Source organism: Littorina saxatilis, linkage group LG2 (assembly GCF_037325665.1).
Source record: "Littorina saxatilis isolate snail1 linkage group LG2, US_GU_Lsax_2.0, whole genome shotgun sequence".
NCBI lineage: Eukaryota > Metazoa > Mollusca > Gastropoda > Littorinimorpha > Littorinidae > Littorina > Littorina saxatilis.
The window spans coordinates 58,375,314-58,402,286 of NC_090246.1; the positions used below are offsets into that span (position 1 = coordinate 58,375,314).

The window sequence follows — 26,973 nt, forward strand, 5'->3', positions numbered from 1 at the left end:
GGATAAAACAATTTTATTTACCTGTCAGTTTATAGCATTATAACCAGTGTCTTCCAAACAGATTGATAATGAAAAGATGCAGTTCGTGAAATAACATCTGCGGTTGACAGTGGCAAGTTCATTTTTACAATCATCTCAGAAAACATTGCTTCAGCACGGACAACAGCCTTTTCTTCTGGCAGGATTTGCTTTGCGGGAATGAACTTCATAATTCCTTGGCAGCTTTCAGCGGATTTCTTTGCAGCAACCTTGTCCAGGTGAGTTTTGGAACTGCAGTGTCGTTCGATGTCATATTTCCCAGCATGGGCAACGGAGAAATCTGATTTACAACACTTGCAGTGTGCATGACTTTTTCCCATAGTAGACTCCACAATTCCTGGCTCTTTCTTATATTTCTCCAAGAAAATCTGCTGCTTCTGCTGTTTAGACTTGGTACAGTCATCCGAAACTGACACATTTTACCGCTTCATTTTGCCACGATTGTCCAGACGATCGCACGTGCCAACAACTGAACAAGGTTTCCACAGCTGAAGACTCGCTGTCATGGTTATCTCCCTTCGACCGAAACCGGTATCAGTTGTACCATCCCGTAATCAGCACACCAACACCGGAAAACGTATTCCAGACTTTTTCTTATGCGTATTTTGTGCGTGTGTCGCATATTTGCGTACCGATAATAATTTGGCGTACAAAATACGCCCAAATCGTACTGGTAAACAGGTCTGGGTATATATTAATGACAAATAGCATGCATATGAAGCAGACACACAAAAACAGACAAACAAACACTCACACGCACTTATGCATGCATGTGCACACATGTACCTACATTGCTACAAGCACACACGTGTGAATCTACTTAGAAACTGAGGCAGAAAAAGAAACTGACATTTTGACCTTTCTGTCCGATCGATTGATCCTAGATTAAAAAATTAATACACGTATCTAGCTAGCTAAACAGATACACACAGATTCTTACTTTCATGAAATCCAAAGCCTCTGGAGACACTTTGGTGAACTTGCGTTCCAGGGGCTGGATTTCACGAACCTCAGGTATCCTCATGCCAACAAACAGGGGGTTGCGTAAAAACACTTCTCTGTGCCGTTGTGTTAGGTTGCCTGGAAAAAAACATCATCACACATTTCAAGCCTGCATGAAGCTAAATATACTGTTGACAGGCTATTAAATTTCTTTGCAAAGAACACTCCCACAAGCGACTCCATGCAGAACATTTACAAATATGCCCACAGCATAAAAGCAGTCAGTATTCTGACAGTTTTCTAGTTTGGAGTAACAAAATATTCAATCAGAACACACACTCTTTCTGTATCTCTCAAGACACAAAACACAACCATATAAAACAGAACAAAAACAAACCTGAGACCATGAAAATTAATGTAAATATACAAAACATTGGTTACAATTTTTTCAAACAAAAGAAGGGTTTATCTAGAAATTAATCACCATCAAATACTCGACACAAAAAGAATGTGAAGTAAATAAATGAACTAGGCAGCGAGAAACATGAAAAATACATACCAAAACACTTGACGATGTGATAGAGCTGGTCAATGTCGGAGTCCCCAGGAAACAGTGGCTCCCCCGTCAACATCTCTGACAGCAGACATCCTACTGCCCAGATATCCACAGCTCTGAAAGAAAAGGCAGGTTTTGTTTTTAATTACATAAAAAAAGTACCAGCAACTGCAGTAAAAACAGCATAAAAACAAAAGACAGTGGGGAAAAAAGGAAAGAAAAAGAAACATACATATGCACACAGGCACACACAAACACATCATGTATGAACACCACACACACATACACAAGCACCACAGACAAAAAAGTTAAATTGTGACACTGTAGTGTTGAATAAGTTTGAACATTTTATTTATGTTGTTTGTTTTTTACTGTGTGCTTGGATCTGAAAACTTTGCAGAAAATATTCCATCTACTTCTTTAATTAGGTATTCCAAAGTGATTTTCAAATTTTGAATAACACATATGAAACTTAGTTAAACAAATAGAGTTTTTCATTCTGAGCACAGAAATACTTTTTTTTTTAAGGTGGGCTGGAAAAAAAATATATTATGATTTTTTCCCGTATTTTTGGATTTAAAATTTTTTCCGCACATCATTCTGCCGCACATTCAGACATGCCTCAAGCACACAAATCAAATCACACGAGTCCAAAAATGAGTTTATCCTACATACATGAGAGAGACACCCGTGAGATAATAATCGTTCAAATCACACGTGTGTATATCATGTAAATGAGGTCATGTCAAGCAAGTCTGGCAGGGACCTGTTTTTCAATTGCTTATGATGCCAAAGTCACCGAGACAAACGTCATTATAGAAAAAAAATTGCGCTCGCTAATTACCCTCGATGAATTTTTAGAACTAACACTTTCAGAGTGACGTTTCTTTACTTTGACGTAATAGATTGCAGGAGGCTTTAGAAGAGATCGAGGTTCCAACACAAGCGTCTTCAATTTAGCTGCCTCGACTGCAGGACATTTTCAGTAAAATACACGTAAATACAGTATGTAGGATAAACAGAATATTACATGGCTTGCTGTGTCGTACCAGATTTACACTCGTTGCTTTTTCAAATAGTGAACAGCTCGCTTTCGCTCTCAGTTCAATATTTTAAAAAACAACTCGTGTAAATCTGGTACGACACAGCAAGCCATGTAGTATTCTCTATTTATCCTACATACGTGAGAGAGACAGCCGTGAGATAATAATCATTAAAATCACACGTGTGTATGTCATGTAAATGAGGTCATGTCAAGCAAGTCTGACAGGGACCTGTTTTTCCGCTGCTTATGATGCCAAAGTCACCGAGACAAACGTCATTATAGAAACAAAAATTGCGCTCGCTAATTACCCTCGATGAATCTTTAGAACTAACACGTCACGCCACACTTTCAGAGTGACGTTTCTTTGCTTTGACGTAATAGATTGCACGAGGCTTTAGAAGAGATCTGGGTTCCAAAACAAGCGTCTTCAATTTAGCTGCCTTGACTGCAAGACATTTTCAGTAAAATACACGTAAGTACAGTATGTAGGATAAACAGAATAATACATGGCTTGCTGTGTCGTACCAGATTTACACTCCTTGCTTTTTCAAATTGTGAACAGCTGAATATTTTAAAAAACAACTCGTGTAAATCTGGTACGACACAGCAAGCCATGTAGTATTCTCTATTTATGAATACTTTATATACTTTTCAGATTGATAATGCAAAATACATTGACAGGAAATACATCGTAATAGAGATACAGAGCTACAAAAATGGCACAAAATAGCAAAATGAGCCCTCTGCTACTCCCAACAACTGGGCAAGAGCCCATTTTCTAACGCTTTCATCTCTAAATCATACAATGCATTTTCATTGTAATACATTTTCTAAGAAGAGCAGGATATGATATCTAAGCCTAATTTTTTTCAACTCCACCTGACAACTGGTTAATACGATATCTTTGATCAAAAATGCCAAAAGGGCTGTTTTTTCAAGACAAGAAAAATGGCGACTTAGTAGTCATTTTTGGTCTGCCATAACTTTCTTGCTTTAAAAGTTACAAAGCTGTTTTTGGTATCCATTTGTTCAGCATTAAAAGCTCTTAATAAGTGATACACACTTGGATTTCTACATGCTTAACTCATTCGCTGTGTATCGGAATTGGAATTCCGACACCTGTGTTTAGTGTTGCACGCACGTCTGTAGTTTAGTTCCGACGGATATCACGAATTTTTAACGGTGTAAACGGCCCTGCTGACCAAGGGAAACAACCCCCGCAATAAATTCTATCTGTCAACAGTGGAACCATTCACTGTAAACAGTTCCTTCCCTTCAATTGTTGGGAATAATTTGATTTTGTTGACGGTGTGCGACCCACGTGTTTTGACTTTTCCAAGATGGCGGATCGTTCTGCTACAAGACGTAGTAACTTGAAAAGAGTGCTAGAACTTGTTATTCAGTACGGTTCTGATCTTGAACTTAGTGATGATGATAGTGGAGATAATATTTTAGATTCTGGTGACGAGTTTGTGCCAATGGACGATAATTTGGGTGATGATTCGGACAATGAAAGTGTCGATCATGACATTGTGTATGATGAACCCATGACGTAGAAAGAAAAAAAATTTGTTGCTTCAAAGAGGTAGTTTGACTGGATGTGAAGACAACAAAAGGTATGTTCTTTCAAATGTTTCGTATATTTTCTAAAAGAGCAAGTTTCAAACTTGGCAAAAATGTAAGGTAGGTAAGGTTATTTTGTGTTGTTGATTTTTATTATTTTTTTTAAAATGGGTCAAAATTGTGCGATTTGAGGGAACACAGGGACAATTTAACAATATAGACGCGCCTCGATTATGCTTGACACTCACCAGTTCAAGTCTATTTAACAGTAATTTTTGTTTCTGATTCACCAGCAACACTCTGATTCACCAGCAACACTCTTGACATTTGAAACAGTGCATATCAGCTTGATTTTGTGAGAAAAAGTACTGCAACAGTGAGTTACTGGTGTTTCATTCAAGAACAAAAAAGTTTTTTTTTGTGTGCTTCAAATTGGATATTTTGCCTGGATATGAAGACAACAAAAGGTATGTACTTTCAAATGTTTCATATATTTTCTGGTAAGAGTAAGTTCCAAACTTTGCAAAAACATAAAGGTATGTAAGGTTATCTTGTGTTGTTGATTTTTTATAATTTTTTCAAAATGGCTCTAAATCGCGCGCTGGCAGGGAACACAGGGGAAATTTAGACGCGCCTTGAATGAGTTAATGAAAACATAGCAATGTCTTGAAAAAACAGATATTTTGTACAAAACGTGAATTTTGGCTTCTTCAAAATATTTTTATCTGGTTCAATGTTTAAGCTAATGCAAGTACCTTATACCAAAATGATCAGTTTTTAATGAACTGTCAGAACAGCAAACAAGACAATGAACGTCTTTTCTTCCGTTGAGACCATAACTGTTATTTTAAACGAAAAAAGTATGTCTTGACTATTAGCTTACTCTGTCATGCTTGCAAGTTGACTTTGTAAAAGCTCAATTTTCTGCCTCAGTTTTAAAGATTATTGTTGCACAGCAACTTTTTCTGCCTTCAGTGATAAAGCTTCCTCTTTTGAAATGTTTAGTTCTTGCTCAAGAATTTTTTTTAGCACAAGATCTCCTTGGTGGGTTAGCTTTGAAATGTGCACTTCTTCTGTAGAGTTTGGAGTTTCTCACTCCTGATAAGCTTTCCTTCACATTTCTGTTCTCTTGCTGTAGTTTCTTGACTAAAATTGGCATGCGCTTGTTTGAGAAAAGTCCAGTTTTTCTTTTGCATTAGTCAAATCAGCAAAGTCCTTAGTTTGCCAAGTGGTAGTCAGATTTGGCACCACCTACAATATACTCCAATTGTTCAAGCTTTTTTTCTGCCTTTTCTTTTTCTTCCTGTAGTATGTTGTGGTCTTCCAGCGTAACCATTGTAGCAGCTGAATGTTGAACTTGCAGACTGCTATGCTGGTTTTCTTCCATACTGTCAAGTATTCCTGCTGCTTCAACTGTGCTGTGATGTGATGGACTAACTTCTCTTGCTCCTGGTTTGAGCTGCCCAGATTCTTGTTGGAAACACTTCTTCCTTGGCAACTGTTTGACTGCACGCTAAATTCATGAACCCAAAACTTCTCAAGTTCTTCAGGGCGCCTATCTTTAACTTTGCTTTAGTACTGCATCATACTTTTCTCTTCAGACTTAGCAATCTGTGATCTAGAACATTTCAATCTCCTCCCCTAACACATTCAACCATTCAGAAGCAATTAAATCATGTTTTACATGTTTTCTTTCTAAATTGTTCAAGTGCAATCACAATCTGGTTTGTCAGTCGGATACCTGTTCCTAAAAATTGAGAACATGAATGCACATTTGACCAGTCAATGCCAACATCATCAAGTTCTTTGTTTATCATGTTCACATAAGAGGTCTCTTTCAAGAATGCAGCATCAGCTGAAGAAACAGCAATGTTGTTGAAGGATTTTTCAGTCTTCTGGATCAGTGCCTTCACACGTTCTTCTGGATATGAAGAGTCACAAAGCAGCCGACTGAACCAAACAGATACATGTACCTGCACACAAACACATAATACACTGCTTACTTTTTTTTCTTAGCTACAGAGAGAGAGAGAGAGAGAGAGAGAGAGAGAGAGAGAGAGAGAGAGAGAGAGAGAGAGAGAGAGAGAGAGAGAGAGAGAGAGACAGACAGACAGACAGACAGACAGAGAGACAGAGAGAGAGAGAGAGAGAGAGAGAGAGAGAGAGACAGAGACAGAGAGAGAGACAGAGAGAGAGATGGATGGATGGATGGATTGTTTATCTAGCAAGGCAATAGCCCCATATGAAGGGTCTGTGAAATAAAATAAAAAGTATACATACGAATAGTATACATGCAGAACATCAAACGTGACAGACCATAAAATATCAGATTATTAACATAATATAGCAGAACAATATGAATAGATAGAATATGCAGAGAGAGAGAGAGAGAGAGAGAGAGAGAGAGAGAGAGAGAGAGAGAGAGAGAGAGAGAGAGAGAGAGAGAGAGAGAGAGAGAGAGAGAGAGAGAGAGAATGTAAGTTGCAACACTTATTTAGAAAAATTAATGTCAACAGAAGCTAATACTTAACAGTGCCATCATAATTTTATACTGAAGATAAAACTTTTTTTTCCATCTGTATTTTCCCATTTGAATGCTTACTTCACTGTATGGCCTTGCTCCCAGCAAATCAGTCCCCGGAGCTTATGAGTTAAAGCTTGTTTGAACACCTGCCATCAAGTTAGTCAGGAACTGAGGAAGACTTGGTCTTCTTCCTCTGCCAGTCATTAAAAATGTCTCTTTCAGTTTCTGGAACCGATCATCTGAGATTGAGAAGGGAAAAGTTGGAGGGCATTAGCACAGTTAAGAATTACCATTTCAAGAAGTGAATACAATAATTATGATTGTATGGTGGTATGTGATGTTTTATGCTTTGATGACACAAAAACGTACTTGATGAAAATTACGCCATTAAATTTGTGATGATTACACGCATTTATATGTCTCACCAACGCATACTCCAACAACACATACATACTCAAAGAAAGAAAGTAAAAAAAATAAAAATAATAAAAATTAAAAAAATTGTGCATGAACAGTTCAATGTTTATTGCAAGTCAACCACATTTTCAAGGAACTTTGTTAAAACAGTGAAATAAAAAAAGAAGTGAACACAATAGTTAGAAAAAGAAACGGAATTATTTGACGTAAAAAAAGCGAAGTTGTTTGCACATCGTAAAATGTAAACAAAGAGATAAGGGAGATCACCCAGAAGACAACTATCGAGCACGCATACAAAAAAGCTAATTTCTAGTAATTCTCTTTGTTAATGATTCAAATCAATGAACAGATTGTTAAAATTGTGTTTGAAGACTTTATTCCTTGAGTCATAATGCTTTATTTTCCTCACTGTAAAAATACAGCGTGCCGAGAAGTTCACTACTCCCACCTTCACAAACACTGTACTTCGTCTGCTATCAACTCGGTTCGTCAATCCCCGTGTTTTTTTAAATACGCAAATATATCTTGAAGAATTGAAAGAGAAAACATTGTAAGGCATATATGCTTACCTTCTAGACAATCTGGATCGAATGGTTCGTCAAATTTTGGTTGCAAAATCGAAATTTCACGACCGTGACGTGCCATCGCTTGATCTTCATCAAACGCCGCCATCGACAACGACAAAAACGGGTTGCCTCGTTTTCGGTGCTCGGGCAAGCAAGCCGTTGGTTGCATCAGTATGAAAATAAGACCAGGTGAAAGTTCAAACTCCGACCTTGCCATTCGCATGCATAAAACCGGATATTGTTTGTTTTGAGATGGCAACATTTTCGAGCGAAGTTTTAAACTGAATAATAGTACTCTTAAACGGAAGCCAATCAAAATAATATTGATATCATCGGAAAGTTTAATCTTTCCTCTTCATGTCTATAGTAGCGGGTTGTTCCTAACTTTAATGACTTATCTGCCCCAGCGGAGTTTTCCCGGTTGGGGTCAAAACAACGCAGCGAAAACTTTGTTCCGACGTCAGAAAATCACAACTTAGCAACCATTTTCACACACGTATTTTAAATGTTAGATTTGGAATCTAATACTTAATTTTTGTTTTAAAGTAACTATGAAGAATCAATTATCATCTTGGTGTATTCTTTTTATTCAGTTCACCTCATTCCAGCGAGTTTGAACAAGTTATAAAAACCAGTGAAAAATCATGCTCGGCGTCACTTTTCGCCACACGCGAAGAACACTTTGGAATACCTACTTTAATCTTCACCGGATCACGCTTTCGACTACACAGTCCGGATGATGTGGGTCGTGTACGGCTCATACTTTCCAAAGAAGGATTCAACGTAAAAAGTATGGGTCGTACATGACCCACGCCATCCGAAAAGGGATAACCGTTTTGCCGCCTCTTTGCAGAGTATGGGTCGTACACGACCCACGCCATCTGAATAAGGATAAACATCGTAAAATTCTGTACGTAATTCTATATTAACGACCCACGAAGCACGGTGAAGGTTAAGTCTAAGCTCTCATCTCATTTATCAAACCAGGAGGGGCCGAATTTCAGAGGGCCCATCTTGAAACATATAGGGCAAATCAGTTCTATCGTTTTACATCAAAAGGGTGCCCTGTATTGTGTTTCTGTACATACATTTTTTTTAAACTGATTGTCACATCAAGTTAGGTATGTACATGTTTTTCAACCTGAGGTAGAACACATGCACATATTCCACTTGTGAAACAGTGGGTTCTGGAAACTTCAGGATCTGACAGAGAAATCCCCGGTCACACTCACTTGCCATACTTGGTATCCCCCACAAGCAGCTCTGGTGCACGGTACCACCGAGTGGCCACATAGTCTGTGTATGCTTCACCCGTCTGTGCCAAGGTGCGGGCAAAACCAAAGTCACAGATCTTCACTATCCCCTGTTTGCTGACCAGAATGTTTTCAGGCTTGATGTCCCGATGGATTATCTGAAGGAAGAAAAGATAAATCATTATATAAGTTACACAAACATTTTCAGCGATAAGCTCGTAAAAAAAAAAGTGAACATCGTCCTGTTTAATTCCATGTAAAGATCTATTCTATATTTTTCAATCACCCTACAAAAAAATCCCTGCTGGTGATATATCATGATCACATATTTCCTGGGTAAACGTAACATTCTTTATTATTCAATGAGGGATAGTCACTATGTGTGTGGGTGTCATACTATACATATATCATATCATATTACAGTCACCAGCACTGCATGCACTGACAAAAGCAAACAACTTCTGCTACAAAATTGTATTTTACCAAAGAATATTAAACATTTCAGACAGAAGTTACTTCACATTTATGTAATGTATGACTTAAGCTAAATCTGCTTTGGATGAAACCAGGTCTTTTGGGGGAGCTCTAAAATCTAGGAGGGGTGTTTGTGGTTTTTTTGCTTAACGCCCAGCCGACCACGAAGGGCCATATCAGGGCGGTGCTGCTTTGACATATAACGTGCGCCACACACAAGACAGAAGTCGCAGCACAGGCTTCATGTCTCATCCAGTCACATTATTCTGACACCGGGCCAACCAGTCCTAGCACTAACCCCATAATGCCAGACGCCAGGCGGAGCAGCCACTAGATTGCCAATTTTAAAGTCTTAGGTATGACCCGGCCGGGGTTTGAACCCACGACCTCCCGATCACGGGGCGGACGCCTTACCACTAGGCCAACCGTGCCGGTCCATCTAGGAGGGGTGAGGGTTGGGGTCATTAAATGGAGGTCAATACACAGAACACACAAGACTCACATGATGTGTGTGGCAGAACTCTGTCCCCTTGAGCACCTGCCAGAGGATCTTGCGACAGGTGTTTTCGTCCAGTCCATTAGGACACTTCTCCAGCTCGTCAAGCACAGTGTGGTCCACAAACTCAAACACCAGGTACAGTCGCTTCTTTCGCCGGAACACCTCTATCAAGTTCACCAGGTGGTCATGCCGAAGTTGCTGCAAAACAAAAGCCATGAGGAGTTTAATGAGGTTAATGTTGTTGATTCTCTGTCTCTCTCTCTCTCTGTCTGCTGCACAGAAGAAGGGGACAAGCAGTGTGTACGTTCGTCCGTGCGTGTGTGTATGTGTGTGCCTCACAGTGTGCATGTATGTGTGTATGTAAGCATGATTGTGTGTAATTTTTGATTGTGTGTAAAAGCAGATAGAAATTAGGTTTGTAACTACTCAAAGAACAGGACAGCAACTTGTGGAGTTCAGGGACAGGGGCTCCATGTGCAAGAAGATGCTGACGGAAGGAACATTTAACTTTCCTTTAACGTTTGTGCATCAACAGATACGGTATGGTAAATTAAACCTCTCCAGCAAAAAAAAAAAAAAAAAAATCCTAATATCCCCTGATTCACACATCCAATCCAATATATCATATCATTCTGATCATCATGCATAGGACTGAGAGAGATGGAGATAGGAAGAAGCATTACATAGGCTTTCAGACTAAAAAACCATTCCCACACTACCAGCTCTACAAAAGTAAATCTATATTACACCCACACTGTGCAATTCAGTAATGTCACAACTCTGGCCCAAGCCCAAGAAAAAAATTCATTACTTTGGGCCAAGGTGTGATCCATATTTGCCACTGCCCATAGCTGCATGTGGCCAAACACACGGTACGCGTTTATGCTGATTATTCTGCTTGTCTTCCCTCTCAATACACACACACCTATATGGGCTGTTGCGCCAGATTTGTACTGACTGTTCAGTCAGCCTGGCCGATCAGGCATTATATGATCACTTGATCTATGTAATACTTTTACATCTGTATCTGTCTGTTACGCTGCACTTGTAGAACAAGTCATCCAGATGTCTGGCATAGTTGCAGCGGAGTGGGGGGTGCGCAGCTAGTTCTTTATCGTCGTCTGGCTACTGCCAGCGCCGACTTGAAGCTCTCGGTCGATGCCGAGGTTACAGTTTCTTCATCTAATTGGTTCCAGGCCACAACTGTCTTTGGAAAAAACGAATGTCTGTATTGCTCAGTGTTACAGCGTGGCACAGTGAAGCATCTGCTATTGTTCCTGATGTAGTTGTCTACTGGATTCGAGGTGCTAAAGTCTCTGGAAGATTGACGTGGACGAATGAGGCGTCCTGGTTTTTGAGGGGTCAGGAACTTGTCAGGCGGGATTGCCGGCACCAGCCCCTCAGCCACTTTGTAGAAGGAGGTTAGACGCAGGTGTTCGCGACGTTCCTGGAGGGTTGGTAGTTGGAGCTTGTGTAGGAGCCCAGTGACGAAGCCAGGAGTCGTGGTTCTGTAGTCACCAGAGATGAAGCGGGATGCGTTCCGCTGTATGCGCTCCAATCTCTCGACGTCCTGCTTAAGGTATGGGTCCCAGATGGTGGCACCATACTCAAGAAGAGGGCGGATGAGGGCAAGGTAGGCGTTGTGCCTGCAGTTTGATGGGCAGTGGCGCAGGTTGCGGCGGAGGAATCCGAGGGTGCTGTTAGCTTTCTTAGTGATGTAGTTGATGTGGGTGGACCACTTCAGGTCGTTCGAGAACTGAATGCCAAGGTAGGGGTTCGTGGGTACACTCTTGAGGATGGTGCTGTCTAGGGAATAGAGGTAGGAGGAAGGGGTTTTCCGTGCTAGAGTCATGACGTAGCATTTTGTAGCGTTGAAGCGCATGCCCCATCTCTCTGCCCAGGATTCAAGGCTCTTCAGGTCTTCCTGGAGGGCGATGTGGTCGCTGAAGTCAGCGATCTCCCTGTAGAGGAGGCAGTCATCTGCGAAGAGGCGCACTTGGGACTTGACTGCATCCGGGAGGTCATTGATGTGGCAAAGGAAGAGAAGAGGCCCTAACACGGTGCCTTGCGGGACTCCAGACTCCATAGCACAGTTCTAGAGTGGCTTGGATCAACTATCAACTGGGGGAGGGGGGGGTGCAGACCTTGCAAAAGAGCTCAGGTCACAAAAGATGACCATTCAAAGGGTCTGTCAGTCAGCTGACCACGCCTTAGCTAGAAATTACACACATGATGAACATTTTGAAAGCCACATATTTTATATGAACTACTAGCATGAAGTTAAACTTAAATTGTCATGGCTTCAAATTTAGGAAGAAAAACAATCTTATTAATTGTTTTCCCTTATTTGAATAAAGGCAACACAAATTGTTCCACTCCAAAATACAAGCACACTCATGACTGTTACTTTCAGACTAGTGTAGATCTATTTTCATATGGCTATTCAAGTAAAAATAATAAGTGAAATGTGTTATGGTCTGCAGCCACAGTCAGGCTTAAAATGTATGTGTAAGTACTTACGGAAAACAAATGCATGAAATCCCTTCCTAGCTCCCAAGAAAAAGCAGTAATCACAGAATCCCCAGGACAAATAAGAGGAAATGTCGCAAATTAATAGATTGTATGTTGTGGACACAAAACTAACGTCAACAGTTATATACAGTGATTATACCTGCAATGAAAGGACAACCTTAAAATTGGGACCTGTCAAAAGTGTCCCTACATTGCAGGTGGCCTGTCAGGAGATATTTATTTTAGTAATGTACATTGTACACTCTTCAAAAAAAGTTAAGGATCGGTTGAAAAAACGGATCTAATTATAAAAAATTGCCAAAAAATTAAACATCGACATAATAATTAAAAGATTAATGTGTTTGAATTAACAAATGAACAATGAGTCTTGACCTAGAATTTTGTTTGGCAGGCAGAGTTATTTCCCTTTGTGGGACATCTCAAAAGCTTCTGCATTTTGAAAGAAAAAGGGTGTTTTTTTATAGCCCCATGAAATTTGCGGAACGCATGCCAGGGCAAAAGGTTGTGATGCACGTGCTACAACAGGGTCCTGGCTATGAACATCGCTCACCAGCTTGTGTTTAAAGGTTGACACGCTGACACAATTATGCACAGTAGCAACATGCCCCCACGAAGAAAACTGAGCGATTTGGATAGAGGAAGGGCAATAGGATGGCTACAAGACGGTGTTGCTGCCAGGCAAGTGGCCCAGAGGCTTGCAGTGGCTCCCTCTGTCATCATCAAACTAAAACAGAGATTCCACGCAACTGGAAGAGTGCAGGAGCGACAACGTTCTGGTCGGCCCAGAGTCACCACACAAAGATAGGATCGCTTCATTCAGAGGCAGGCCATGCAACAAAGAATGGCTACGCCAAACAACATTAGGCAGCGCCTACAAGCTACCACCAACACTGTTGTTAGTGGTCAGACAATCCGAAACCGCTTACACAACTTTGGCTTGCGTGCAAGGCGTCCAGTCCGAGGAACAACCCTGACTGCTAATCACCGAGCAGCTCGCCGAGCCTGGTGCACTCAACATGTGAGGTGGCAACGTCAGCAGTGGGCTCAGGTGTTGTTTACAGATGAGTCCCGCTTTTGCTTGGAACCTGCTGATGGTCGCATCCGAGTGTGGAGGCGTCGCGGAGAGCGCTTCGCAGAAGGCGCTGTTCTGGAACGACAGCGTTTTGGCGGAGGCTCTGTGATGGTCTGGGGAGGGATCAGCACACGTCTAAGGACACCTCTGTACCATGTAGTGGGCAACTTGACCGGTGTCCGCTACCAGAATGAGATTGGATTGGATTGGATTGGACTGGATAAGATTTACAGTCCAGTGAGGTTACCCTCATGGAAATTCGGGCTGCTTTCTCCCCGGGGAAAGCGAGCTGCCATACATACGGCGCTACCCATACTTTTTTTTTTTTCCCCCTGCATGCGTGTATTCATGTTTCCTGAGACTTAATGCCGTGTGAGATGGAATTTTTTTTACTTTATTCCAAGTCCCACGGGTATTTGATGGACATTTTTATCTATGCCTATACAATTTTGCCAGGAAAGACCCTTTTGTCAATCGTGGGATCTTTAACGTGCACACCCCAATGTAGTGTACACGAAGGGACCTCGGTTTTTCGTCTCATCCGAAAGACTAGCACTTGAACCCACCACCTAGGTTAGGAAAGGGGGGAGAAAATTGCGGCCTGACCCAGGCCTGAACACGCAACCTCTCGCTTCCGAGCGCAAGTGCGTTACCACTCGGCCACCCAGATCCTGCAACCCCTGGTCGTTCCAGCCCTCCAAGCGACGGCCCTCGTGCGATTCTTCAGGATGACAACGCACCTCCCCATCGCTCTGCAGCTGTAAACACCTTCATCCAGCAGGCCAGGGTCAACAGGATGCTGTGGCCAGCCAACAGCCCGGACCTGAACCCCATAGAGCACATGTGGGACGAGCTTTGTCGTCGGGTACAGCAACATCACCCTCCTCCTGCCAATCTGGGTCATCTGCTGCAATAGCTCCAGCAGGAGTGGAATGGAGTTCCCAGAGCATTCATATGCAACCTGATCCACTCCACGCGCCAACGATGTGTTCAATGCCCGGCACACAACGGAGGGCACACGCGTTATTGATACTGATTCACATTGTTGTGAATTCCATTTTCGAGGCTTGTCACGTTTGACACACTCTAGCTAAATTGTCGCGGCCGCGTTCGATCTTTGCTTTGTTTGTCATTACTCCTTGGTTGTTCCATTATATAATTTTTTAAAAATGAAAGAATTCGGTCTTGTCTGTTTTGTGTGGCGTGCTTGTACAAAAGTGATCCTTAACTTTTTTTGAAGAGTGTAATTAGATAAAGGGACAACAGAAGGTGTCAATGTCCTTTCTTGAAGAGTGTCCTCTCAAAGGAGGGGCATCACATGAAAGGTACCACTGTGCATGCATCCATGTATCTTTCAGTCTCCAAGCTCCCAAGTTGTCAATATTTGTGCCCATGTAATAACCCAACGCAGGACTATGGGGACCTGACTAGGGTTTAAAGGATAGTGGTGGCTGCTTTACACACCTTACCACAACAGGCCAACAGTTATTGATCCAAGGCGAAACAACCAACCCAGATTAACCTTGCCTAAGTGCTCCTTGCTCTCTGGAAAATGGCCTGCGGTCACGCTTCGCTAATGCTCTTCTTTTTTTTTATTTATCATGGATTCATGAACTGATTGTTGTACATGTATGTAGCACTAGCCAGGTATATACAAAGTCCAGCATGGTGCATTTGTATGTGAATTCAATGCAATGGTTATTTTACCAATGAATGTAAGGGAAGTTCTGCAACATTTCTGAAAGTTTTGACATAATTTTGAACAGTTTTGGGCAATTCTTGGAATCACCTTACCTTTGATCACCATGAAAAAGTTTTGTGATTCTGCCAAAATGACTGGAAAGTTTTGGGCGATTTGAAATAAATGTTGCGGTCTTGCTGAATGCTGAAGCCAAACAAAATCTCTGATTGTGAAACTCTCTGTTTTAGTTTTAGACTATTTCAGCTCAAAAAGAGCAACCTCCCAATTCATTTATGAGTAGATAGCATGGTCAACTAATGTTATAAATTAAGTAGATGTGCAACGCCAAGGCACTGCATACCCCAGCGAAAGACAAACCTCTCTCTCTCTCTCTCTCTCTCTCTCTCTCTCTCTCTCTCTCTCTCTCTCTCTCTCTCTCTCTCTCTCTCTCTCTCTCTCTCTCTCTCTCTCTCTCTCTCTCTCTCAAACACACACACACGAACATGAACACACACACACACACACATACCCCAAGTTACACACGTACACACATACACACTCACTCACACGCACTCACTCTCTCACACACACTTCATACACACAAAACACACCCCCATACGCACATATAGACAGACGGACATACACACCTTTACAAACAAACACACATACACACACACATACACTTACGCACACACACAAACACACACCCACCCACCCACCCACTCTCTCTCTCTCTTTCTCTCTTATACTTCTTCTTGTCGTTCGCTGTTAGATCGTCAGTCCGGACTGCAGGGCGAAACGTGCTGTCTCTCTCTTATACAAACAGACACACACACACACATGTACATACGCACGCATGTATGCACGCACACACCCACAGACACACCCACACACACATTGACTCACACAAATCTCATACACACAAAACACACACTCATACGCATGTATACACGGTTGGCCTAGTGGTAAGGCGTCCACCCCGTGATCGGGAGGTCGTGGGTTAGAACACAGGCCGGGTCATACCTAAGACTTTAAAATTGGCAATCTAGTGGCTGCTCCACCTGGCGTCTGGCATTATGGGGTTAGTGCATGCTAGGACTGGTTGGTCCGGTGTCAGAATAATGTGACTGGGTGAGACATGAAGCCTGTGCTGCGACTTCTGCCTTGTGTGTGGTGCACGTTATATCTCAAAGCAGCACCGCCCTGATAATTATGGCCCTTCGTGGTCGGCTGGGCGTTAAGCAAACAAACAAACAAATACGCACATAGACAGACGGACACACACACCTTTACAAACAAACACATATATATACACACCCATACACACACACATTCACACACACACACTCTTTCTCCCTCTCTCTCAGTCTTTCTTACACACACACACACACACACACACACACACACACACACACACACACACACGAGTACACTCATGCACGTGCACACACACACACACACACACACACACACACACACACTAACACCTAACACATGTGCACAAAATGTACACACACACACACACTGCGCGAGAGAAAAAGACTACAGGGAGGCATGACGTCATGATGCATTAATTGACGTCAAAGACTTTTGACCGTGACGTAATCTTCTTACGCGAGCTTTATCCATAGTCTTGGATAACCACACACAAATAGACTTGGAAACTACAGAATTTCTACCCGTCCAAAGCGGCCTTGGGTGGCGTTTGCTCAAAAAATGGGGGCGTCTATTGCACCCACCGTATTTTTGTTAGTATGGTCCCAATTTTTGGTGAACTTCCATCTTCAACTGTAGCCGGTAGCCGGGCACAAAGAATCCTTCTTTATCATGTATTATTGGTATGAAAATTTCTCAAGTCGATTACAGTATAGCGTTCGTGGGATACCTCCAGCTTTGCTGGGATCAAATGTCAAAAACAACAGAAGTTACAAATATCCTGAACTGCTGAAGATTTGGCGACGAAACTCATAAGTGTCTAACAATATTGAGCCGGGAACATTTGCAACTACATACAAATACAATGTATATAACAGTAAATACATGAATGTGTGTATTATGAAGGCATGGTATGTCTGACAGATTTCTCAGGTCACCAAAACAGACACCTGATCAAATCTATGATAAGACCCTGTTTAGTATAACAGTGTACAGTGGTACCTGCCATGTCAGGCACCTCCAAAGAGAGGACACCTCCAATGACAGGACACGATCTGTTGTCCCTGTATCTTCTAACTGTACCCATTTTTTTTTTAAACTGTCCTGAAAGGACACCTGCTTTGTTGGGACACTGTTGTGTGGTCCCAAGGGAGTTCTCTCTCTGAAGGTACCACTGAATAAAAATGAATAGGAACTGATTGCTAGCCCTTGGCCAAGTTTAGGTTACCAAATTAGCACTGTTGGCAAACTTCCTCCATACTGTACATAGCGCAGTAAACCAAACACACAGAGTCTAGATATCATAATGTTATACAGAGAGCTGATACACAGATAAGGTAAAAAATATTTCATGCAGCAAACAATTAAAGCACAAGGTGTACAGATATGACTGATTACACAGTCTGTGATAAGCCAGAGAGTATGTCATAGCAGGTAACAGAGTAACATTAGTATAATTTCCCACTGAACATTGGATAAACAAATGAAGTACATGTACTGTGACTAACACAAACAGAATGATACTGCAAAACAGATGACAAGACGTGCACATGTCAGAGTTGGGGTGTGGCTAAGTGAGGGGGAAAAAAGGGAGGGGTAAGAAGGTGAAAGTATTCAATAATGACCAGACTGAACACTAAAAGCTGAACGTGAAACTTCAAACGAAGCAAGATCGTCACTTCTTTCTGCATCATTGGCGTTAACAGTAATCAAACCACCCACCTTGAGCATCTTGACCTCTCGCATGGCAATCTTCTTGACCATCTTGTCATCCTCGCTCTCCAGAAACTTCTTGATGGCCACCAGCTGACTGGTGTCCTTGTGCCTGCACTTGAGCACCATTCCATAGCTCCCCTCCCCCACCAGACCCAGGTTCTCGTATTTCTCCATCCCGCCGTCGCCTGCACCTCCACTTCTGTGCATCCAACCACGCCGTGCCCCGCCTGTTGAGTGGCAGCCTTACGACATTTGGTGGCCTTCTGCACGTGGAAGACATAAAGCAGTGGATTAAAAAATAAAAAATAAAAAACGTAATGTTTTGTTTTGTCAATAATTACACGTTCCAACAATATACCTAAGTTCTTGTTTTTTTATTCATAAAGAAGTGGATCAGCAAAATGTAAGAACTAGGAGCAGAAGATTAAAACTGCTACAAGGGCAGAGGCATAGCTGGTACAGGAGAAAATGCATAGCTAAGACAAAGCTCTGACACATAATATGTTCTCAGATTTTTTTCCAGGTCATACAATAGGAGTTCCACTACAGTTATTAATTTGGCTAAAAAAAAGCAGTCCATAGATCGAAACAAAGGTTTGTTCCTCAGGTTTAATGAGAGATTTATTTAAAAGAATAAAACTTTGTGCAGACTCTTTCGGGCGAACAACCACCCTTGTATGCACAGGCATGTGCACCGTTAACATCCCTAGCTCACAGCAAGTCTCTGTAGGGCTTAAACATCAGGATGTCGGATGAACACATGCTTGCAGAATAAACAATCTGAGTACAGTAGTACGACAAGCCATTGCTGCAGGCTTACCTGACGGATAGCCCTGAGGGCTTTTTTAATATTTTTTGTGTACACCAAACACAGTTCAATGTATCAGGGGTGTTGCTAGACATTTTCATGTTGGGACATTTGGCCGAAACTGTCACAAAGCTTTAGGCAGGGTCCCCACTGGTTTTTAGAAACAAAATTCCATGACTTTTCCATGACTTTCCATGAGCCTCAATAACATTTTCCATGACTAGATCCACAGGTCGCCAGTTCCGAACACGCAAACTTTTTACGTCTTGTCACTGCCAGTTTTGACACTGGCTTGCTTTGCACTGAATTTGAGTCAGTTTCTACGCAGTGTCTCTTTGACAAGCAAGTCAAGCATTTGCAACGCAGTCAGATTATCGGTAATGTTTGCTGGTCCTGTCATTTCACTAAACTGGACCAGCCACTGTTTGTATCCATCTGCACTTTCGTAAATTCCGTTTCGTAACCGTCACTGTGACTTGACGAACTGTCATTTTTTTCACCGCGATACACAGTTCATGGCGAAGATCTTCCTCGGTACTTCGTTCCAATTCCGCATACTTTTTGTTGTCAAGAAACAACTCGAAAGAAAGTTTCAAACTCATCATCCTCCATCTTGCTTGTCGAAGCGCTAAAGTACTTTATCGATGCAAAAACAAAAGCAGAAAACTTCGACGAAACCGACTCAAATGCAGCGCAGACGACACGACGAGATAACGGAAGGAAGTGAGCCTCGCTTTGGCTCAAGTGCCGTTAAAAATACCGTTATTCTCGTATGCAAATACGAACGAGAAGTTGGTCATACGAACAAGCCTTGTGCTGGCGACGCAAATCGGGGAATGGCTGGGCAACGAAAATCGCCGCTGGCGTGGTAAAGGTTATTTTTTTTTCTTTCTTATTTTTGTTAAATTCCATGACTTTCCATGATTCGAATTGAAATTCCATGACTTTCCAGGCCTGGAAAATTAAAAATCAAATTCCATGACTTTCCAGGTTTTCCATGACCTGTACGAACCCTGTTTAGGACACCTTGGAACATTTTCGGCTATTATTTTGGCTCATACAAAGTCACCGCAACATTGAAGCACAAGACTCAAGAGGGGAACACCAATACATACAATCATTGTCTTAGGAACACAGATTACAGGGGCAGAGCAGTTAAGCAGGGGGGGGGAGCGGGGTACAACCTGGGGTCCAGGGTCCCGTTGGGGGATCTGGGGGGCAAAGCCCCCCTGAAGCTGAAGAATTTTAGCTATTTTATAAACAATTTGTGGCTTATCCTTGATTTTAAACATGATCAACTGGTGTCAGCAGCCACTCATTATTTCTTTTAACGTTAGTATTAAATAATGGCAATTTATCTTCACTGATATAGATCTGCTCCCGACATCATTTAGTATGGTTAGAAGGAAGACATGTCGCATACTGTGACAATTAACTCTTCCCCCGGCTTTACAGACAGAAAAAATTAAAAAAATTCAGACAGAATTTTTTTCGTTTTCATTTGGGGGGGGGGGGGGGGGGAACAGCCCGGGGGGGAGTCCGGAACCCCTGTAACACACACCCTAATCCGCCCCTGAATTATATGTTGCATACTGCAACTGAAACAATCAGCTTTGCTAACTTAACTACATCAGACACCAGTTCTCTGAAACTTTTTCAAACCTTTAACTTTTTCTCGAAAGTTAAACTCGTCCAATCTTGTGCAAATCTTGACAAGCCTTAGGAAAATGACTGGTAAAACAATAATAAAAGACCGTGTAGGGTGAGCCAATTTGCTTGGAAACCACGATTTGGAGGACGCTTTTCATTCTCTGGCTCAGCAGATTTCGATTCGCAGTGGAGGTCAGGCACAATACTGAGCAAAAAGTACAAAATGAATGGTAGCCACTTTCTGGATTTTTTTTGGCAAAGAACTGTTTTCTTCTGGTTGTTAATGTTGTTGTATTGTGATTAAAGAGAGAATAAAGAATTAATATCATTTTACAGATTATTTTTTCTGTTGATGGTTATTTTGTTTTTGATTATTTTCCATTGAAAATACAACTTAAAATGGCCACTGAAACCTGACAAAAATGAGTGATCTTGTTTGAGAAAGCACAATGGTAAGTGAAGCAGTTTGTAGTGTCATGTTTGTATTTATTTTGGTCAAACTAAGTGTATTTAACAATTAGATATGCTCATTTTCTTTCTTTACCGTATAATGTGTCGTTAGCGTGGACGAAAAAATTGCATTCTGTAAGTACATGTAATGCTTCGTGTCTCACTTCACACGCTGATCTAAGTCCATACCATCATCATATCTTTCACATGCAACTTGATATTTCCACTGATAATTGGAAGTTACTGAATAAAATGACACAATCTAGCACAAATAAAAGCAATCAGAAGACCTAGGGTTGTGAAAGAATGTGTGAAAGGCAATATCCGACGTTTTGCGTCACTGCGTTACTTACGTTTTTGCACTTTCAAAATCTAACGCGAAGTCGACACAGGCACACGAACGAATGTCAATCGACTCAATGCACTGCGGAAATTTCCACAGATTACGAATAAATGGCCTTCACCTTTACCACAATGCATTGAGAGGAGGTATTTTGACCTGGAAGTTGTTCGTGTCTTTGGCGTTTCGCGCAAACTTACGACATCTCAAGAGTTTTTCAGACAGACGAACTTCAAGAATCATCGATCCCTAATTGATTTTGCTGAGTTACCCAACAGGCAACTACTTTTGTTCCTGTTTTATCCAAAATCACCAGCATTTGTTTAAATTGATGCTGAACTTAGTGGATTTCGTTCGTCATTCTCGCCATTCTGCCGACATTTCTTGGTGTCTTTCAATACGAACGTCAGGAAAATTTAACCTTTTCTTGAACCAAAGTTGATATTTTTGTGATTGACTTAAAGTTTCTTCGAGTTTGTATAAAGAAAGCTCTGAAGGGGAAATTTTAGTTACATTTTCCTGCATTTTAATAGTGTGGCTTGTTTTAGATTACGTTCGTATTTCTGACACCATTTTCGTTTCGTGTCACTCGAACCAACGCAATCAGCAATTCAGTTCATTGTGGTAGATGGCAGATACAATGTAAATCAAAACATGTTTACGTATGTTATCTTCTACAGAAAACAGAAAAAGAAAACAAGCGAATAAGAAAAATAATCAGTTGTGAAACGATGATAATTGATGATGTTGGTAATGTTGGACACAACAATTCAGGTGTCAAAAATAACTTACGTAATAATTTTCAGACTTTGCCTGTAACTGTGAATATTTGCCATTGTTGAATATTCAAGTATCAGGAACCTCTTACACACCAGACTAGATTTCAAGAGTACTAGAATTCAAGCATAACAGACTTCACAATTTTGGTGTCTTCATAACTTACGCTTGGTGTCTTCATAACTTACGCTACATCTGATTCACTTGCCATATTATTTTCAGGCCTTCACTTTTGTTTTCAGTTGTGTTGCATGGTCTACCAGAAAGGTGATCAATTAAATCAGCAGCATTACAATGCTGCCTAATCTTGTTCTTGTAAAAAAGTGATGGACTTGCCAAATGATGTAAGTAATGGTGTCTTCACAACAACTATTTCTTGCTCAATTGATTTACACAAAATGTAGGTGCTGTCTGGCTGGATTTTATGGATAAAATGTAACTCAAACACTAGACAAAATCAAAGATTCCAAAAGTTTTAACTTGATAGAAATATCTTGCAGTTGGTGTCCACCAAGTACTTACATCATTGTCCATGCATACCTATGATTGACGATCAATAAAGGAAAGAGACATGAAGGCAATTATGTTTTGACTTTTATTTCCGGTAAAGCTGTGTTTTAGCTCCCATTACAATCATAGACTTTTCCATCTGAGCATTTTTTATTTTTGATGCTCATGTCAGCATTTCGTTGCTCAGTATTGTGCCTGTCCTCAGTGACTATCGTCTGCTATGTCGTCTGCTTTGATCGACTCGACAACACTACTACCACTCACACTGACACTGTCCACATTCGCGGTGTTCCTGTCATTTTGTCCGGAATCACTTACCTTGGCGAAGGGTAGCAAACCTTGGCCAATTTAGTTTTTTTCTTTTTTGGTTGCGACATGATGTTCAAATCCAAATCGAAAGCACTGACTGACTGATAAACTATCGCGAACCGGCGAACGCAAACATCTATAATTTTCGGCAATGGCTTCCGTTCAAAACATTGATGTTTCGTTTTTGGTATTCGTGAAGGAAATAAACGTCAGTCAGTTGACTAAGTACATCGGCAGCAGTTTTAGCAATCAAAGCCTGACCAATACAAAAAAATGGACAAACTTTGGCCGATTTAGGCGAATATTCTGCGGACATTTGGCCGATAGGGACATGAAAGTTTCGGCCAAAGTAAAAAAAAATCGGCGATTGGCCGACACAAACAACACCCCTGTGTATACGTTAATACTAATAGGTATACGAATTTTGGAAATAACTCTATCGGCTGTGTATACATGTGTTGTGTGTCGCTTTACTCGGACAAACATCCCATGGTTCCTGTTTGAGACACACCCTCTCGCTAGTGACTGGCCTGTAAAATTGTCACGTGGGAAAGTTTCACAAGTGTGAAGAATCTAACACTACGTAAGTGCAGGGTATCGCCTATCATAATTTCTCAAAGAGCAACGAATAATGTTTAAACCAATTTTTCTCCTCTCTCCTGGGTTGTTTACTCCGCGCACGAGTTGGTCGGAAGTGGTAGTCGAAATATTTGTCAGAGCTTCAAGCGGCATGTAGCAGTGACAGAGTTATTAAAAAAAAAATTCGTCTATTAAGCTCCCCCTTCCATATATATTCAATTGCCAATTATTTCAAACTCGTTAGCTTCTTTTGTTTTTGTGAACTCTGATGTGTATGTAATGCAGCATGCGCTCAATATGATACCCTTTTCTTTAGAAAATATGCACATCAGAGCCACGCTTGCTTGCTGATAACTGGAAGTGCTCGCTTAGCACGTGTGTCTTCCTAAACTCACACAAACAAAAATAATAACATTTGATCAAGATCCTTTCAAATCTGGGGGCAGGAGATAGCTCAGTTGGTAGAGGCGTTGGCTTTGAAATCAGTTTGCAATGCTATTAATGCAAATTCGAATGCTGATTTTGGCAAGGGCTTTATATATTATATTCTAGAGTAAACTTTGTGCAAACTCTTCTAATTCTCAATAGGTGTCCAAACACCCCTGTGTGCAAGCATGCACACTAGTATTAAACTCCCATGTTAAACCTCACAGGACTATATGACAAGGCTTCCTCAAATTAATCATAATGGGAAACATGAAGTACCAGAGTATCCCAAATAAGCTCTCACATGGTTAAGATAACCTCGAAGGCTTAAGTTTTGAACTAGCATTCCTTAATAATAATGATAATAAAAATTTCGTTCATAGCACTGTTCACCACAAAACAGCAGTGTCACTGTCAGGGTGCTTTACCTAGCGTAACTGTCAAATGCTTAAGTTGCAACTGTCCCACTGACCTACATTATGCAAGTACAATAAATCAAATAAGCCCTATAAGTTTGCTTACAATGTGAAGCTCTGCATAACTAGAACAGCACTATCCAATTGAAAATATAATTAACAGAAAAATAAACACTGCAAAGTTTCGAACGATACAATTTACAAAGTTTAACTTTAACAAGTAAAAAGTTTCTTGTCATACCTATCTGTGTGAACTTTAAGCACTGGCTGACTCATGAGGTTTGGTTATTATATATCGTCAATAAAGTAAATAAACTGATGCTTTGCTTTTGTCAGCAAAAGCATACTGTTTGAGTTTAATCAAGGCCAAAATGTTATTGTTCAGTGAATGGTGAAAACATATTTATATAGCAGAATGACCCCTTGTTCTTACACTTTTTGTAATTTCAAGTGTTGTCAACTAATTCTGAAAGTGAAAACTGAAAGCTGTGAAATTCAGGATATGTTTGGCACAGGTAAAAGGCACAACAAAATGGATCACCTGACTCCTTCCTTGAAAAATCAACGCATCGATATTAAACCAACCTCTCCAAGTCTAAATGGCGTTGCAACCATTAGAGTCCAATGGGCCTATCTTACAGTTACAACAAGCAGTATAAACATACTGCCAGTATTCAAGTTAATTATCTGACTTACACTGTTTGCATACATTTGCAGTGTGTCTATGTGAGTGTCTATAGCTGTATGTGTGTGTTTGTGCAAGTGTGCACATGTATGCAAAAGAGAGAGAGAAAGAGAGAGAGAGAGAGAGAGTGAGAGAGAGAGAGAGACAGACAGAGAGAGAGAGAAATAGAAATTATAAAGATTTATACATAATGACACTGACAGTGACAGACAGGAAAAAAAAAGAGAATGACAGATGGCACAGACAGAGGTATATATCCTGTCAAAGCAATTAATGCAGGGAAAAGTTCGGCAATTGAGCACAGAATTAAACAAAAAATCCATGACAACTTTAAGCCAGTTTAGGATTGAATAAGTCGGAATGATGATTGAATGATACAGAATGTAAACTAAACCTTTGCTGGGCTTAAAGTTGAATACACCAGTGCTTTTTATCAGTTTTAAAAGTTGTCTCAATCCATTCAATATAAGTAAGACAATGAGAACAAGTAACCTCCCAGCATTTAAATATCTTACTTTTGTAAATAACTACTTGAATCAACTCAAGAAAAAAGTGACAACTTTGTGACACATTTTCTTGTGACAAAGGCACTAAATGGCATTAGTAGAAGTCTAATAAGTTCACACAACAATATTTTATTCTATTGATTTTTAATCAAAATACAATTTAACACTTCTGCGCGAAGAAGAATCAGACCCCGAGTTAATTCCTACGACCGATAAGAGATTCGAAGCAGACAAGTTAAATCAAAATGGCGCAGCACATGGGAAAACGATGCTGAAGTGAGTGTGTTCTACCACTTTTCTGAATTAAAAGGTCTCTAGAAACCTTATCAGTAAAAAAATTACCTTACTGGCGACTGGATCTTTCGTCCTTTGCACGATTTTATCCGTTACTCGTTCGAATCATTGTGAAAAGAACCCAAAACAAAGCAAAATCAAACACATTTTCGTCCAAGTTGTTTCCACTGACAACAAATTTTGACTTGCGCATTAGCTAATATCCGCGCGTGCCTGCGTTTCCGGTCGGAAGTTGTGGTTCGGAGTTATCGCTGTCCAAGAGCAGACGACAGAGAAGTGATTTGAACAATCAAAAAATGTGTTTTGGTGTGTACTTAAATCGACGAAGGGTGAGTGGTGAAGGCTAAATGATTTTAGTTAGGTGAATTTGCGGTTGGTGACTTTGCTATCATATTTCGGTCATATTACGAGCCGAGACTTTTGAGTCGAGGCAAGCTTTGTACTTGATTCCGACTACCGAAAAAGTTCGGCAACTCTTACTTTCCGGGTTTACTTTCACTTTCGCTTTCATCATCCATGAAGAACTTATTAATATGTCCTTTGGTACACTTACGCTAGCTAATTGAAGCCAAAGAGCAAAGGGACTGGCTTTGAAATTCTTCGGTAATCTTGAACTTTAGTGTGTTAAATTCATAGCTTAGAATCCAGTGACATTCTTTACTTATTTTTGATACAAGTCCATGTAAGCAAGCCAAAGAACATTTGTCGTGAATTTGATTGACGGATTGAGCTCCAAACTTAAGCATAATTAATTAATTTGGTTGTTCAATTGACGAAAATGCACCGAAAATGGCGTACGTTGTCAACCATGGGACATAATTTACACGAAAGAGTTGTCTCCCTTGTCTGCTCATACGGATAATTCCTTCTTTGACCCATGTAAACGAAATGCATTCGTAGAGTTCATCGGAGTTCATTCCGTAATTTCAAAGGGATCTAAAATGACTTGTTATGATTACAAGTGCAGGTTCTACAAATCTGGAGACTTAATGCCTCTGAATTATGAGCTATGAATTTAACACACTAAAGTTCAAGATTACCTGTTTCTTCTGTATCAACTGACTGAACGTCAAAGCAATCGGACGGTCATGATGGACACATAAGACACATAAGAGCGTACAAAGTCAAAATGACCATGGTTTGTGTCGACCATCGAAACACAAATGAGGCTGACCAGAGTCTTTTCAGG

At 40.8% G+C, this 26,973-nt stretch overlaps 1 protein-coding gene across 3 annotated transcripts in view; it reads right to left on the bottom strand.

The window, feature by feature from the left end:
* Positions 1 to 25,963, bottom strand: part of LOC138959373 (cyclin-dependent kinase-like 2) — a 51,939-nt gene extending 25,976 nt beyond the window's left edge. For 2 of the 3 annotated variants that reach the window (XM_070330810.1, XM_070330808.1), the window contains exons 1-6: positions 25,833 to 25,963; positions 18,041 to 18,297; positions 9,882 to 10,076; positions 8,885 to 9,063; positions 1,541 to 1,653; positions 980 to 1,119 (exon numbers count right to left, since the gene is read on the bottom strand). In XM_070330810.1, coding sequence (XP_070186911.1) covers positions 980 to 1,119; positions 1,541 to 1,653; positions 8,885 to 9,063; positions 9,882 to 10,076; positions 18,041 to 18,241 — 828 coding nt within the window. In that variant the 5' untranslated portion in view covers positions 18,242 to 18,297; positions 25,833 to 25,963. The remainder of the gene's footprint in view (positions 1 to 979; positions 1,120 to 1,540; positions 1,654 to 8,884; positions 9,064 to 9,881; positions 10,077 to 18,040; positions 18,298 to 25,832) is intronic. The other variant, XM_070330809.1, reaches the window with a different exon arrangement.
* Positions 25,964 to 26,973: the final 1,010 nt, after the last annotated feature.